The following is a 16,303-nucleotide window of genomic DNA, read 5'->3' on the forward strand; positions in this document are numbered from 1 at the left end:
TTATGCACCAAGAGCTTGTAACACTCCAAAGAGAAAGGAAAACTTGAAATCGCATCATATGACCCCTTTAAGTTAAGTTTTGTTAAAAAAATGACCCACCTTGTAGTTTCAATAGATGTCTTTAGCATAACTTGTGCTTGTCTTTGGTAAATCATGGGCAAAAACCATGTCTGCAAACAATTTTTGTTGATTTACTAAATTTCTTCCTCAACAGGCCCAAGACCCCCAAATGCTTGACCAGCTATCAAAAAACATCACAAGATGTGGCTTATCTAACTCTACGCTGAACTACCTCCGAGTAAGTTCATTTCCATCAGTCTACAGAACGATGGATGTGAATTACAAAAACATCTCGGTAACTGTTTTTTCCCTCTCCCACAGCTTTGTGTAATCCTGGAGCCCATGCAGGAGCTGATGTCCAGGCACAAGACGTACAGTCTCAGCCCACGAGACTGCCTCAAAACCTGTCTGTTTCAGAAATGGCAGCGGATGGTGGCCCCACCAGGTGAGAATGGGGCGACTTTCATCTCAAAATCAAATATCCAGCAGTGTCCCACCCGAGCCTCAGATATCTCCCTTTGCTCTTTGTCAAGCCGAGCCAGCGAGACAAGCCCCCAACAAGCGAAGGAAGCGAAAAATGTCCGGCGGCAGCACGATGAGTTCCGGAGGGGGCAACAACAACAACAACAGCAACAGTAAAAAGAAAAGTCCAGCCAGCAGTTTTGCGCTTTCCAGCCAGGTACCTGTAAGCATCTAATTTTAAAGTCCATTTTGAGCTTTGGGAGATGGGTAGCGGCAGAAGGGTGAACCAATGCTTGTATTCAAGTTATGGATAATATTAGGAAGACAGACCCAACATAGAGACAAGTGGACATGATCCAATGCTGGGCAGTCCCTGGTCCTTTAGGGCCGCAGGTCTGTGGGTTTTTTGTGCTTTTTGTCAGTCTGTTGGGTGTTTTGAGCTCCAGAGACGCAGCGAACACTAGAGACCCGAGGTGGAATGAACCCATGCAGCACTCAAGGATCCGGGATGCCCACCATGGCAGAGCTATTTAGTGTTCAGCATGGTGAACGTAGCCTTTTCACATACAGCACTGCTGGTTTAAGTTCCCGTACTGATTTGGGCTTGTAGTGGGCAGAATAGTGGAGGTGTAGTTCCTCAGTGCCTTCTGCAGTTCAATGTGGCGTAGAAAGCCACCGCGTCCCCCTACGGAGCACCCCCGGGTTGCGGGGATAATGTTTGCGCCCCTTCCTGTCCCCTGCAGGATGTGATGATGGTGGGAGAGCCCACTCTGATGGGAGGGGAGTTCGGGGACGAGGATGAGCGGCTCATCACGCGGCTGGAGAACACACAGTTTGATGCGGCCAATGGCATCGACGACGAGGACAGTTTCAACAGTTCCCCCGCCCTGGGCACCAACAGCCCCTGGAACAGCAAAGCTCCCTCCAGCCAGGAGAGCAAAAATGACAACCCCACCTCACAGTCATCGCAGTAGAAGTGTTAGGGGCTAGCGAAAGGCTCGAGAAGCCGCTCGAGGACACCTCGCTCGCTTGCTCACACGATCCGGTCCTTGTCTTCTGCCTTGACGAGTCCTCAATTGGTCAGACGTGAAATTGGCCCTCCTCATCCTCCTCCTCCTCTGTCGCCATCAGACATTCCGTTTTGTTGATTCTTTTGTTTCTTTGGGAGTCGTTTTCCAACACCGTCCGTTTCTGTGTCTCGATCAGTCTTAGCGATCAGGCTGTGGGTTATTGTTCCAACCTCGGGTCTCTCTGTGCGTGCTGTGCTTTGACACGCATGGCCGTTTCTGTTGTGCTCACTTGACAGGAAAGGATCACTTTTTATCTCACCGTTTAGTGATATGACCATTGTGTGCACCTCAGATTCAAACCCAAAGCTCCATTTTTAAAAACTCAATTATTTGTTTTGTAGGACCTGGTTGGAACAAAAACCTGTACAGTTCCGGAGCTTGAGGACCGGAGTTGAGAACCACTACGTAAAGTCCTTTAAGTAAAACTAAATAAAGTGTAAAGCATCGAGGTTCTTGAGTTTGGTCATGCCCGAAATGGTCACTGAGAGCTTGCCTGACCATTACGCCAGACTCAAAAGAAGTGTTTGATTTTTTTTTTTTTTAATTGTTTGCATTCTGTTTAGTTTCTTGTTCTTTTTTATTTTTTATAACGATTTCTAAAGTGAAAAAATAAGCAAGCAAACAAAAACTCTAAATATCCTTTGCACTCGTCACTGTATTTTGGATCTATTTTTCTTAAAAAAATGATTGAAGAATTTTGTTCTTATTAAAACAAAAAATTGATGATCTTTAACTGGAAAACGCTGTCAATCTCAGTGTAAAATAAAAAATTTTGTATTGTTACTGTTATCAATATTATTGTAAGTAGATGCTAATTTGCTTTAAGCTTTACACCTATCTGTCTTTGTTTCTGTTTTAATCGTCTTTGAAAATGAGATTACATGATCATAGCATGTATGTCTGGGAACTGCATGTGTCAGACATTAGCTATCGCAGCTGTAACAGTCTCATTGTTCGCAGGATCTAAATCCAACACTGTTAGTACAACGGCTGGTGACACATTTTGTCCCGAGACCGTAGCTATAAACATTTTGTTTCCTGGAGATTTTTAGCCTATTGAAAAGAACAGGCCGAGCTCAATGCCTGTCGTTCACACTGATTATTAGTTTGCTTTGAAAGTCTAGGGAAAATATCAAATTAGTAAGCCAGTTATTGTTTTTTTTTTACCCGATGCTACAGACCAAGGAGCAAGATCCTTTAATCAACACATTTATATAATGTTTTTGTTTTTTTATCATTTTGTTTGTGTATTTGTGATTGTATATTTAAGATTGTAGCCAAGTTCTGTATAAGTGTAATTCTATTTACTCTTCTTAGGACCCTTGTGCCCTTCACCCCTTCATATGTCAAGTAAAACTGAACCTCTCATTTCAAATTGTTTCTAGATGCATTAAAGGTACAACTACCTTTTACACGAGAAGGTAGATTATAGTTTTTAAGTCAATGTACAATGTATTTATTTTTTTAAAGTCTTTGCCATTGCATTATATCGAGACAATACATGTTGCTGTGTATTTGATGTTGCCTTTGTACATTTTCACTTGTTTTTTTTTTCCTCAACCTAAGATGATATATTAGTCCTTGAATGAATCCTTAAGAATTCTTATTAAAATTTGGATAATTAAACATAAATCCTAATTCCAAGAAGCCCCTTTGAGGTTACATTGTATTAGGTTTAAAAACACCAGAGGGCACTCCATTGTAGGGCTTCCATTGGCTTATAAAAATGGTCTAAGACCTAAACTATGGTTAAATATAACCATTCTAAGGCATACAAATCCGAAATTCATTTTTCTTCAATGTCACTTGTGAAATACAGTGTTGTTTCTGGTTTATTTCTCAAATCGGCCATAAAGCAGGTGTGCTCTTTTCTGTGTTTTCAGAGCACCTTTGTTTGTGGTTGTTTTACAGATATATTTTTGCCTCGTGTCTGCCATTGATAGTTGATATATGGTACCAATAAAACATTTTCACAAGCTATCATGCCTGGTATGTGGTTAAAATATACACGTCAACAGTACATTAAAAACTACGAGAGGCTTCCTCAACACTAGGTTTCTGATAAGAAATGTGAACAACTCTAATAGTCAAAACTAGAGTGTTACTGGCACTTCATATTTCCAGGTAGATATTTGGAATTCTTAGCAATATTATTAGTTTTAAGTCACGTCAACAGTACATTAGAAACTACGAGAGGCTTCCTCAACACTAGGTTTCTGATAAGAAATGTGAACAACTCTAGTAGTCAAAACTAGAGTGTTACTGACACTTCATATTTCCAGGTAGATATTTGGAATTCTTAGCAATATTATTAGTTTTAAGTCCAACTTATTTTCATTAAGCATCCACATGTGCTTATTCATCTGCCGTTAAATGTTTTTGGGTAAAAGACGCGACACTTGTTCAGATTTATTACGACATTAATAAATGCAATTCTAACCAAAAATAATTTAAATGCACCCACTAATGTTTTCAATTAATAAATCAAAAGTCACTGGATATTCTTGAATTGTTAGTTCACACAAATATGAAAAAATCTGTTAATTTACTCATTCTCATGTCGTTCCAAACCTTTTTCTTTTGTAAAACATAAAAGATGGGGGATTTCTTTCTTTCTTTTTTATAAAAATATAGGCCTATAATTTAATCGATGATATATAAAATGAAATGTGTTTTAAATGAATTTCTTTAATACACATCTTTTTTGTCATCTGGGACATTTTTTTTCGTCATAATTTTTTTTGTAATTGACCAATGTTCATTGTCATTAATAGTAATTTTATAAGTTCTTTGATAATTGTTTTATGTAAACTGAAAACAACAAAAAAATTAAACATTCATTTAAAAGTTTTTGTTTACATAATATATGTGTATGTACTGTGTATATTTATTATGTATATATAAATACACACACATGCGTGTATATCTTTCAGAAAAAAATGTCGTTTATATATTAAATATATCTATATATAATATTAATTATATGAATATAGATATATATATACATGTAAATGTACATAATTTTCTAAATATATACTGTATGTATGTATATTTATATATACATAATACATATACAAAGTGTACACATATTATGTAAACAAAAACGTTTATTTTGGATGCGATTAATCGTTGGACAGCACTAATTTTAATATATTTTTAGAAACAACAGCAATAGAAAAATGCGGTCACCCTCAGTTTTAAATAGATTCCTTTCTGAAAACTGACCAGTCTTTATAAACTCAGAGCCTCCCTCCCTCTTTCTCTCCCTCCCATTTCAGTTTGTCCTAGTCTTTCATTCTTTCAAAGAGTGCCAATTCACTCTTTTATTGCTTCACTCAGTGCATCTAAACTTCATTGTTGACATCAGGTTTCTCTCGGAGGGATAAAGACATCGGATCTATGAGAGGATTTTAGACTCACTTGAATTGAACTAAGAGGAACACGCTCAACAATAGCTGGAGAACTTTAAATATAAAACAGGTAGCTACTATTGTAGTGATGTTTATGACTTTGCCCTGAGCGGTAAAAGTGCTGTCTTTCTAGCTTCGCCTTTTCGTAGTTAGTTCTCAGGTTACTGTTTTAGGTAAACAGTTCAGGACAGTATCTGCTTAACGCGGATACGTTTGTCAATCCAACCTGTTTATTTAAATTGGTCTGACACACTGTCAAGAAGATCGAGTTTTGCTTCCGTCTGTGTAAATATGTAAGAAATTGTACAACAATAGAATTGCAAGATGATTTTATTTATCTAAAAATATTTTGTGTAGCTTTCAGAGCGTTTTTCATTCCTGACTGTTTGTTTTTATATTTTAGTCAGGAAGATGTGTTTTAGGACGTAAGTAGCCTACAGTTCCTCTTTCTCTAATTATCACAATAATTGCTGTAATTATAAAACAATAGTTATACAGTGACATATGTTCTAAAGAAGATTAGACTAATTATTGACATTTAATATGCCATAGGTGACGTTTGATGCTCATACGAATCGAGACATGACCTAAAAACCCACCGACTAATGAACATGAGGTCCAGAATGAAAGGAGTTTTTTGGAGTGGCATTTTGCCGCTGTTTCTCTGGACATTTGTGAGCGGACAACCGTCCTGTCCTATCGATACCAACAGAACAGAGCTACAAACTCCATATGAAATACCAACCAAGCTGACCTTCAATACTGCCTTTATGTCTCCAATTGTACATTCATTCCTGGGCTCTGTCCAGCCCAATCCATTCCCTAAAGGTGAGTTAATGTGATGTAGTTTTGATCTCTGTGTCTGACAAGGTCGTATTCAGTACAAACATGTTCTTTTAGTATTAAGTAATTTGCCATCAGCAGCTTGGTTACGCATGGTTTTATCTACGCAAACAACATGTTATGTGGCACAGATGAATCTAACTTGATCTGAGACTGTAATGGCTTTATTAGACTCATTAGAGGATGTTATTAAGCTGGGCTTGTTGTGCACATGGTTAGATGGTGCTTATTCAGTTGGGATAAATGTACTCAGTTAATTGTCAGAAGCAAAACCACTGTGCAAATAACCATGCAAATGTCCATGAGATTTGAATCATCTCCCCTCCTCATTCTAAGAGCTTTGTTTACCACAAAAATATGTTTATTGCTGTACTCTTCAAGCAGCCTGTATAGTTGCAGTCAGCATCACAAATGGAAAGGTAAACTTTTAAGTTAATTATTACCTGCCAATTCATTGTATGCTAAAAAAAAAAAATTAGCCTACTTCTCATATTGCATGATCTCATAAATTTCAAAGCTGTTCATAAAATGTTAACAATGTATAATTATTGGACCAAACATGAACTATTATGTTTATACATCTCTTCCTGCAGACAATTATTATTTAATCTAACAATAGAATGAAGCATTACTTTACAGAGATATTACTCCATAAAAACCTCATGAAGTTGTTCAGGTTACAATGATGAAATTCTATTCATCATCACCCATCAATAGAGTATTGTGTATAGTCTAACTTTCTACTTTGACTCTTTTGCTATAATACCTACTTGCTGATATCAATGGCTATTTTAGAAAAAATAAAGTATGAAAAATCATTATACAATAGAGAGTTGTTATAGCTTTGACCTTGCCCACTTCATCACAGTTTACCTCTGAGACTTTTTTAGCACTAGCAGAATGATGTGACACTGGTTATAATGTTATTTTATGTTGTGTAAATGAATATTAAAAAGAATATGTACAATGTCTTGGTATGTTTTTCCTGTAGATCTGCTGATTAGAATGATACAAGATAAGAATTTCAGCATGGAGAGGGTTAAAGAGGTATGTCACACCTGCATGTAAATGAATGGTTTGATAATAAATTGCACCTTGGTCATATTTTTGCAATATGATTTTAATACAGACAGATATTAATTGACACGTGTGTGTGCTCTAGGACAGGTTTCTCAGGATTTTTTTTTTCTACCATAAGTGAATCATGCTAACACCAATATTTTGGTGTATAAACATTGACTATTTGCCAGTTTCAATTGGCTGATCTGATTACACAGCGTCAGACATGTTTTGGATACACAGTTGAGCAGAGCACATGGACACGCATAAGTACACCTCCTATATAATGTCATCAAGAGTTTTTTTTTCTTTTTTCTTTGCATCTTTACTGCTTAATTTAGCTATACCCACAGCAACCAACCTGTCTATCCTCTTTCACTTTTGACCAGGTTTTGAAATATGAGATAGGTTTCCTGGTCTGCGTGGCCATTGGGATCCTCTACATTGTCCTGATGCCTCTAATTGGCCTAATATTTGCCTGCTGTCGTTGCTGTGGTAACTGTGGGGGCCGCATGCAGCAGAAGCAAACTACGAACATCCACTGCAAGCGAAGAAGCTTTTACTTGGCCACATTTCTCATCACTGTACTAATTCTGTGAGCACCGAGTGTAATGTTATTGTAATGATATTTTTGACATTTTATATTTAGCTTAATTAATATCAATTGCTATGCAGGGCAGGGAATGTTTGCATGTTCCTGAGCAGTACAAACACTTCAGAGACTGTGATGCGCAGCCCCACAGAACTCACTGACGTCTTGGAGAATGTCAAAGGCTATCTTAACACTATTTCTAAGGTACACCATTCAGAGAGATTAAGTGAGATTAAAACCCAGTGTGTTTGAAATGTTTATTGTTTTTTTTAGTTTTGATTTAAAAAAAGACAGTAAAAACAGAATGATTTTGAAATATTATAATGTAAAATAACTATTTACTATTTATTTTACTATATTATTTTAAAATGTAATTTATTCCTGTGATACAAAGCTGAATGTCTTGAGAAACATTTCTTATTATTATCAGTGTTAAAAACAGTTGTGCTGCTTAATATTTCTGTGAAAGCCATGATTTATTTCAGGATTCTTAATAAATAGAATTATATAAAAAGAACATCACTTATTTATTTAAAATAGAAATCTTTTGAAGTCTTATGTTTAAACTCTATGCAAGGTTGATTTATATCAACAACTGAAATGAAATCAAATGATAACAATACTGAATTAAACTGAATATAGCTGATACATAAGGGAAAATTGATACAACTTTTTATTCCTCAACAGCAAATCGAACAAGTTAAGAGTGAGAGCAATGTGACTGTGGATACCGTCAAAAGCAACTTGAATGGTATGTCTGTCTTGTATCTTTTAAGACAAGGATCACAAATGAATGGAGGCAAAACCATTGAAAGTGACAAAATTGCACTCAAATTCGAAATGCAAGAGGGAAAAACATTTTCCTTTTTGTAACATTTAATATAGTTATCTAAAAATTGCAACCATGTATGTTGCCACAATAAAAAGTTTATTTTTTTGATCCATTTGTTTTCTTTTAATCTCACATTGAGTTCCTGCATGTTTGTCTCATATAAACAGGGTCTTTGCTTGGTAAATTAATCCAAAATGGTCTTAAAGGTCCCCTCGACCCAGCATTCAACTCCATTACTGAAATAGCCCACGGTATGTATGCATTTACTCATCAAGCGATAAAGCAGCTCCTTTCTTTGGGAAACTTGCTCCGTGATCAAAACTTTGCTTGTTGACTCACCTTTGCAGCATTAATGAATCCATTGATTTTAAATACATTTTGTTCTTTATGTATGTGTGTTACAGTGATAAACAGCACCAGCCATGAACTGCTGAAGCTTAATAAAACCTTGGAGCTGTTGAAACCAAAGGTGGATGTGCTGAAAGCTAATTTATCTGCTGTGAGGCAGCGGATTAACAACACTTTGCATATGCCAGACTGTGTAAACTGCACTTCCCAGCGGCCAGAACTGGACAAACTATCACTGGAAGGAAGCCTTGACGTAAGCTAAACCATAGCTGTCATGGGGATAAACCAGTGAACAACTCATTGGGGAATTGTGTTATGGCAGCGAAGCATGTGGAGTCCTGATTATATCCTGATTCCACTTTAGGGTCTGCGGTAGTTTCAGGTTGAGCATTAAGAGCAAATACCTGCAAAAATGTGGGTGGATCATTACACAATAATTCGCCCTTTCTTTGAAGTTCTAGACAATTTGTGGTTGTGGTTGCCTCAGGTCAGTGATTGGAGCAGAGCGAATTCTGCATCAATCTTCTGGGGAGAACATAGGCATTACTATAATACCCACACAATGTTTTGGCTTAGATTACATGACTATTATACAGCATTTCTCTAGAAGTACAGAGGACCAAGTTGTTTTACCAGTCATCTGTGCACACAAAGGCTCAAACGCTGTCATTGAAGGAAAGCAGGGAGACAGGAACAAAGGAGCAGACAATAAAGAGTAACACAAGAAGTTATTGTTAACATGTCAATGCTTGCAAGCACTTTCTCTTGGAAACCTAACTCTTACCTGATTGAAAGACATTTCCATAAATACAGGCTGTTGTAGAGAAAAATAAGAATGTGTCACTGTCATTGTGTATGTGGATATCAGCATGTAGTGCATTTAATTACAGCTAGTACTGCCCTCTAGTGTTAAATGTGCTGCTCTGCTTGAAACTTACAATGGAGTGAGACCACACTGAAAATATAGGTTTAAAAGATTAAAAACAAAACATGTAATTAGAATGCTATTTATAAGAATTATTAATAATCTGTGTTATAATATTTATAATTAATATATTTTTTAATAATTATACTAATATATAATATGTATAATAAATATTAAAGATGCACTTAGTATTTTTTCCTCATTAAAATGTTTAGCCCATATAAGATGAATAGTATTTTTGAAAAGTATATTTCAAATCATGAACATCCAGAATACAGTCATATAAGTAGTTTAATAATGGGGCTGAGTTCACATGACTGTATGAAAACTACTCATTTTGTCTTGTTTACTTTAATGTGTGGAGTTCATTCTAGAGTGCTGCTGTCATGAAAGCAAAAGGAGACATACCAACAAAAAAAAAAAACGTTTTTTTTTTTTGCTTAAAATGTAGTTTATAATGAAAATAAACCTTTGCATGTGCTTTGTCTGTCTCACAATTTGATAGTTTCCTGATCAAAACGACCTGAGGTCTGCTCTAGACAAGGCTATAAATGCTGATGTCATTGGACAGGCAAATAAGGTTCGTGCCGTATTTCACAGCTATAAAATTTCACTTCAGTGTATTTTCTCTCAATTTTGAAAACAGTTGTGCTGCTTAATATTTTGTGGGAAACCATGATAGATTTTTGTCAGGATTTTTTGATGAATAGAAAGGTCAAATGAATAGCATTTATTTGATTTTTTAATTTTGGTAAGACTAAAAATGTCTTTCCTGCCACTTTTATATCCTTGCTGGGTAAAAAGTTAATTTCTTGAAAAAGAAAAAAGAAAACATTCATAACTTCAGTCTCCTACATATATATTTAATCGTTGCGAATGAATGATGTTCATTGTATATGTTTGAATCCCAGGGGAGAGACTTTTTTGACAGCATTCCAGCAAAGGTGAAAAATGAGTCCAGACTAAGTGTGCAGGGTAAGTTTGTGTTGTTACGTGTCCTTAATGAGTCTTCTTTCTGGGGAATCGTCATTCTCAAATGCTTGTTCACTTAAGGGTTAAGTAGTGTGATGTACTTGAAGTTACTGATCAGTCTAGTTGTTAAGTGACGTTGTGCCTTGTGTCTTTTACAGTGGCTCTGTTGCAGCTTGAAACATTAAAAACCAAGATCTCAGGTGTGACCAAAGACCTTCCTCTTGATGTATTGAAGACTATCTCAGCACCACTAACGGACGTGCAGAAATCGATCAAAGCTTTTTCTCCTGACATAGAGAGATCAAGTCAAATCAGGTACCTAAACACATCTTGTTCTAATTAACCATGATTCTCTGTGTTTAAATACAATGTATTTTTATGACAATCTCAAATAATCTCCTTTTTTTTGGTAATAGTCAGGCTGTTGGATTGGTCCTGAGCTGTCTGATTTTGCTCGTGGTGATCTGTAATTTTCTGGGTCTGCTGCTGGGTGTAGCTGGACAAAATTCTAAAGACAATCCCATTGAACGTTCCGGCACATCTAACTGTGGAGGAATATTTTTCATGGCGTGAGTATAAATTCCCCTTTGGATTTGTGCTTGTGTAACAGAAAACTGTTGTCAGTGTGCATTGTTATATATGGTACAATAAAACTGTACGCGTGGTAATTACTTCCTCTTGTGTCATTTTAGAGGAGTAGGTTTCAGCTTCCTGGTCTCCTGGATCTTCATGTTAGTAGTGTTGATACTTTTCATAGTGGGAGGAAATACCTATACCCTGGTCTGTAAACCATGGCAAAACAAGGAACTCATCCAGGTATTTCCAGCAACACTGACTCATTGTGTTTGATCGTATGACCTTGACTAGTTACTAGTTTCCAGTAAATGAACATTTTTGCATCAATCATTACCAGTATATTTGATTATCATATTGTGTTTCATAGCTTATTGACACTCCAGGGCTGATTCCAGGTTTCAACCTGTCCAGGGCTCTGAATCTGAATACAAACCTGAATATTGTTAATGTGTACAGGTACGTCACACACAAGACAGCATGATGGATGGCTGTCATATTTACATTATTTACATCCAATATAAATCAATAAATTCGCTTTTTATAATTTCTAGTGACTGTCAAAAGAATAAGCCCTTGTGGACCACATTTCATCTGAATGAGATCTTCGACCTAAATAGTAAATTAGATGTTTCACAGGTGAGATATTATAACTCTTTCTTTACTTTCCTATGATTGATGCATCACTTATTGGACACTAATGGCTGATTCGCTCAACAGTACACCCATGAGATTGATCAGACCTTTGATGGGGTACAAATCAACATAGCAAACATCACCATCCTCAGTCCAGAGGTAAAGTCCCAGCTAAACAACTTCTCCAGCAGTGCCAGCAGTATGAACTTCAGCAACATTACACAGCAGGTACACTATATACTTCATTCTCAAAAGCACACTAGCATATACTGTTTGTGAAATCAAATGATGTATAATTTAATAACGGGTACACATGAGCATTATTCATATGGCAAAAAATTTAATAAAATAAATAAATAACTAGTGATTATAGCATTACACATATATGTGACCCAGGACCACAAAATAAAAAATAAGGGTCATTTTTTTGAAATTGAGATTTATACATCATCTGAAAATATTTGGCCGAGGTACAACTATTTGAAAATCTGGAATCTGAGGGTGCAAAAAAAAAATCAAAATATTGAGAAAATCACCTTTAAAATTGTCCAGATGAAGTTCTTAGCAATGAATATTACTAATCAAAAATGAAGTTTTGATATATTTACAGTAGAAAAATTACAAAATATCTTCATGGAACATCAAAAAAAAAAAAAAAAAATTTACCCATGTATTGTTGGCTATTGCTACAAATATACCTGTGCACAAGTTTTGTGTGTGTGTGTGTGTGTGTGTGTGTGTATATATATATATTTTCCCTGAACAATATATATATGCAAAATGTATTCTTTAAAATATATTATGGACAATATAAATATATTTATATTGAAAATATATTTCTGGCAAAATGGCGAAAATATGAGGAAGTACATATTGAGAATATATTTATATGAATATATTTCAAAATCTATATTAGCGATACATTTTTTGATTTCAGATTAACGACGTGTCAGGGATTAATCTGAGCTCAATAGCAGAAAGTCTGGATATCTTGGCTGGCAAACAGGTGAAAGTTACTTTTGTTTACTTGTCTTGTTAACACCCCCTGCTCTAGTCGGATCAAAGAGAATGGATCAAATACACTTACTTGTGTCTTTCAGAGTAACCAAGCTATAAAAGATGAACTGCATGGGGAAGCAAAAGATCTGCGAGTCATCCAGACTGACATCACGTCTAACATTATGCCTTTGTTGGTGTGTTAACACAACACAAAAGACAGTACTCAGAATTTAAATTTCAACTGAACATGACATTATAATTAGGAATGAATGAATATTAATCCCAAAGTGTTCTTGACTAGTTTGTTTCAGTTTGGTTTACTATGATCTACATCCTTTTCCTCTTTGCAGCTGGAACTGAACACCACTGTTAAGAATCTCAGTGTAGTAGCATCACAAATCACTGTAAGTAAACACTAGCCATCATAAGTGCATGAGAGTATCAATATGTATAATACTGTAGCCTAAACTACATTATATCAGTTTTTAAAATAATTGAATTATAGACCCCATGAATTATGATGATTTGCTACTTGCAGTAAATATTGTCATTCAATGTACCGTTCAGCCAGGATGCATTAAATTGATCAAAAGTGACAGTAAAGACTTTTATATTGTTACCAGAATGTCTGTTTCAAATAAATGCTGTTCTTTTGAGCTTTCTGTTCATCAAAGAATCTTGAAAAGGTTTCCATAAAATTATTGAGCACAAGTTTTAATAATAATAATAAAAATGTTACTCGAGCAGCAAATCAGCATATTAGAATGATTTCTGAAGGATCATGTGACACTGAAGTCTGGAGTAATGATGCTGAAAATTCAGCTTTGCCATCACCGGAATAAATTAAGTTTTAAAATACATTAAAATAATAATTATTATTTTTTTTACAATATTAACTTTTTTATTTCATTTTGTTCAATCATTTTTGAAAAAAGAATAAAAAGAATCATCTTTAATCTTTATGGCCCTAATTAAAAATGCACTAACAGTATCTTCAAATTTCTTATCTTTATTCATTTTATAGGCAGCTGTGGAAAATGTTTCCCAAAAAGTTGCCTATGCTCAGGACGTCCTGAACGTCAACATATCACAAATAGTGAAAACTGTGAGTGTTGCACAATCAATGCTATATTTAGATAAATGATCTGTCAGGATGATTACTGTATTACAGTGATGAAAAAATCTACTGTGCATTTTATAGTAACTGTATGCTTCTTTTCTGCAGGAGAGCAGGGCATTCATAGACTGTCAGCTGAAAATCTTTCAGACATTTCTTCACTGGGCAAATCAAACGGTATGTTTATGTCTTTATTTATATTCAAGGTGCCGACTATCTTAATGGTGAATTATTAATATTATGGTGTTGCACTCTGTATCAGATCACAGAGAGGGTGGGTCGGTGTAGGCCTGCAGCTGCAGCAGTAGACCGATCAGAGGAGCTCGTCTGTAAACACTTGGTAGAATCTTTGGTAAGAATCCATCATCAGCTCTAGCTGCTTCTTTTTCCTTATTACAGCGCTGAGAGACTTGTAAGTGCACATGGTTCCCATCTAATAAAACAAAATATCCTGTCTGTTCTCCAGAATGCATTTTGGTTGAGTTTGGGCTGGTGTATGATGTTCCTGATCCCCAGCATCATTTTCTCAGTTAAACTGGCCAAGTACTACCGCAGGATGAAGTATTCAGATGTTTATGAGTAAATTATCTTATTTGTTTTTTAAATGTAAAAGCGAATCATGAAAAAGTCTACTGTTTACCTACTGTCATGGATCAATTCAAATGGTTTCCTTCTGATTTCTCTCTTTAAAGGAACAATAACTTCATGATGAATCCTTTCCCAAAGGCCCACCTCAATCCTGAATTATTGGAAAATGGCAAACAACCACCTTTTACATAAGCACATAATTAAAAATGACTGTTAAGTTATACACACTGACCCACAGATCAATGAATTGACAAGTAGACAATGACTGTAGTAAAAACAATGCCAAAGTAGCTTCTGAGTACCCTTTTCTTTATTTTTAGTGCCATAGATTGTATCATAAATGAACTTTGTGTCAAATGATTTTAGCACTTGATATTTAAATGAAAAGCACAACTTTACTGTTACAACTGTAATATGTTCTTGTATTATAAGGCATTAATGGGAGTTTAAGCTTTAGAATGCAGTTTATGTGGTCCTGTAGGCATTGAAATTTATTTATGCCATTTTTTTCAATAAGAAATATGGGTATGCTGTTATATACAGTGGGTACGGAAAGTATTCAGACCCCCTTAAATTTTTCACTCTTTGTTATATTGCAGCCATTTGCTAAAATCATTTAAGTTAATTTTTTTTCCTCATTAATGTACACACAGCACCCCATATTGACAGAAAAACACAGAATTGTTGACATTTTTGTGAATACTTTCCGTACCTACTGTATATATACATTTCTATTAGACTGTCCTAATAATGAAATTATCTCATGAATAACTGTGGAGACTGTGATTGTATAAACCAACATGAAGTGGTGTGGAATCTGAGGCCTGTTAAACATTTCTATCTTATGTCATGTATTAATTACAATCATAATAAAAGGTTCTGACACTACCATGCTGAACCTGTTTGTTTGGTGTAAAGAATTGCTTGCCACAGTCTGTCCAGATGACCCATCGAGAAACCCTCCCCCCAGTACCTCCTATATCCTGTGACTGAGGCCTCATGGTACAACTGCCATTACAACAGTGTGCCAATCAGGATGAAGCACTGGAGCAGTGGAGCACACATTCCACACATATCTGTGCTGCTTAGAGAGAGAGAGAGAGAGAAAACAGAAATCGGACAAGATTTATTCACTATCTGACATTCTGACCAAAACATTAAATATCCAGAAAATATTGTAGTATAGCAGTTTTCAAAAATACTGAGATCATATAGCAGGAAAAATGTTAATTTAAAAGTATACTAGCCCATTTCTCGATATTAGAGCTAACACTTAGCATTCGGATGAGTAAATACCAGAGATACTTAGACATGCGCAACAAGGGCATAACTGGAAAACCACGCAACTTGTCTTGAAATCACATAAATCTAAGACTTATGCACATGCATGTTATGTGTACATTACCATTCAAAAGTTTAGGGGTCAATAATCTTTTAAAGAAACTAAATTAAAATTACATTGATGAAAAGTGATAGAAAAGAAAGACATTAAAATGTTATAAAAGATATGTATTTAACTGTTCTTTTGAACCTTATATACAGTAGGCCTTATATATAAAATGGATTCACAAAAATGAATGACACAAAAATATAAAGTTTTTGTTTTAATGTTTTAAAAATGTTTTTTTAAGCACAAATCAAGACAGGAGTACTATATATATATATATATATATTAGTGCTGTCAAGCGATTAATCACGATTAATCGCATCCAAAATAAAAGATTTTGTTTACATAATATAAGTATGCGGTTTATATTTATTATGTATATATAAAATAAATACACACACATGCATGTATATATTTCAGAAAAATATGT

The 16,303-nt window shown here is 35.3% G+C and overlaps 2 protein-coding genes across 5 annotated transcripts in view; both read left to right on the plus strand.

Annotated features, from left to right (window-relative positions):
* The window catches only part of LOC107688297 (LIM domain-binding protein 1-A-like), a 6,480-nt gene extending 2,912 nt beyond the window's left edge, over positions 1-3,568 (plus strand). For 2 of the 4 annotated variants that reach the window (XM_016485914.1, XM_016485916.1), the window contains exon 4: positions 1,266-3,568. In XM_016485914.1, coding sequence (XP_016341400.1) covers positions 1,266-1,496 — 231 coding nt within the window. In that variant the 3' untranslated portion in view covers positions 1,497-3,568. Of the gene's footprint in view, positions 1-189; positions 299-381; positions 506-593; positions 746-1,265 lie in introns of those variants that run through there. The other 2 variants (XM_016485915.1, XM_016485918.1) reach the window with 2 other exon arrangements.
* Positions 3,569-4,942: 1,374 nt separating this feature from the next.
* Positions 4,943-15,046, plus strand: prom2 (prominin 2). Its single transcript, XM_016485926.1, has 25 exons — positions 4,943-5,072; positions 5,406-5,427; positions 5,555-5,830; positions 6,837-6,892; positions 7,294-7,499; positions 7,580-7,700; positions 8,184-8,247; positions 8,496-8,579; positions 8,733-8,929; positions 10,107-10,181; positions 10,513-10,576; positions 10,732-10,888; positions 10,990-11,142; positions 11,266-11,389; positions 11,517-11,605; positions 11,701-11,785; positions 11,867-12,010; positions 12,720-12,788; positions 12,883-12,975; positions 13,132-13,185; positions 13,806-13,886; positions 14,007-14,075; positions 14,161-14,250; positions 14,365-14,477; positions 14,591-15,046. Exons 3-25 carry the CDS (start codon positions 5,608-5,610, stop codon positions 14,676-14,678), a joined length of 2,499 nt encoding a protein of 832 aa, XP_016341412.1. The 5' UTR covers positions 4,943-5,072; positions 5,406-5,427; positions 5,555-5,607; the 3' UTR covers positions 14,679-15,046.
* Positions 15,047-16,303: the final 1,257 nt, after the last annotated feature.

The sequence above is a fragment of the Sinocyclocheilus anshuiensis genome, unplaced genomic scaffold (assembly GCF_001515605.1).
Source record: "Sinocyclocheilus anshuiensis isolate Anshui unplaced genomic scaffold, SAMN03320099.WGS_v1.1 scaffold809, whole genome shotgun sequence".
NCBI lineage: Eukaryota > Metazoa > Chordata > Actinopteri > Cypriniformes > Cyprinidae > Sinocyclocheilus > Sinocyclocheilus anshuiensis.

Bases quoted from the DNA above. Each gene is read 5' to 3' on its own strand.
- prom2 (XM_016485926.1), top strand. From the start codon at position 5,608: ATGAACATGAGGTCCAGAATGAAAGGAGTTTTTTGGAGTGGCATTTTG. The intron at 7,500-7,579 runs GTGAGCACCGAG...ATTGCTATGCAG, and splicing joins CTCATCACTGTACTAATTCT to GGCAGGGAATGTTTGCATGT. The intron at 10,889-10,989 runs GTACCTAAACAC...TTTTGGTAATAG, and splicing joins GAGAGATCAAGTCAAATCAG to TCAGGCTGTTGGATTGGTCC.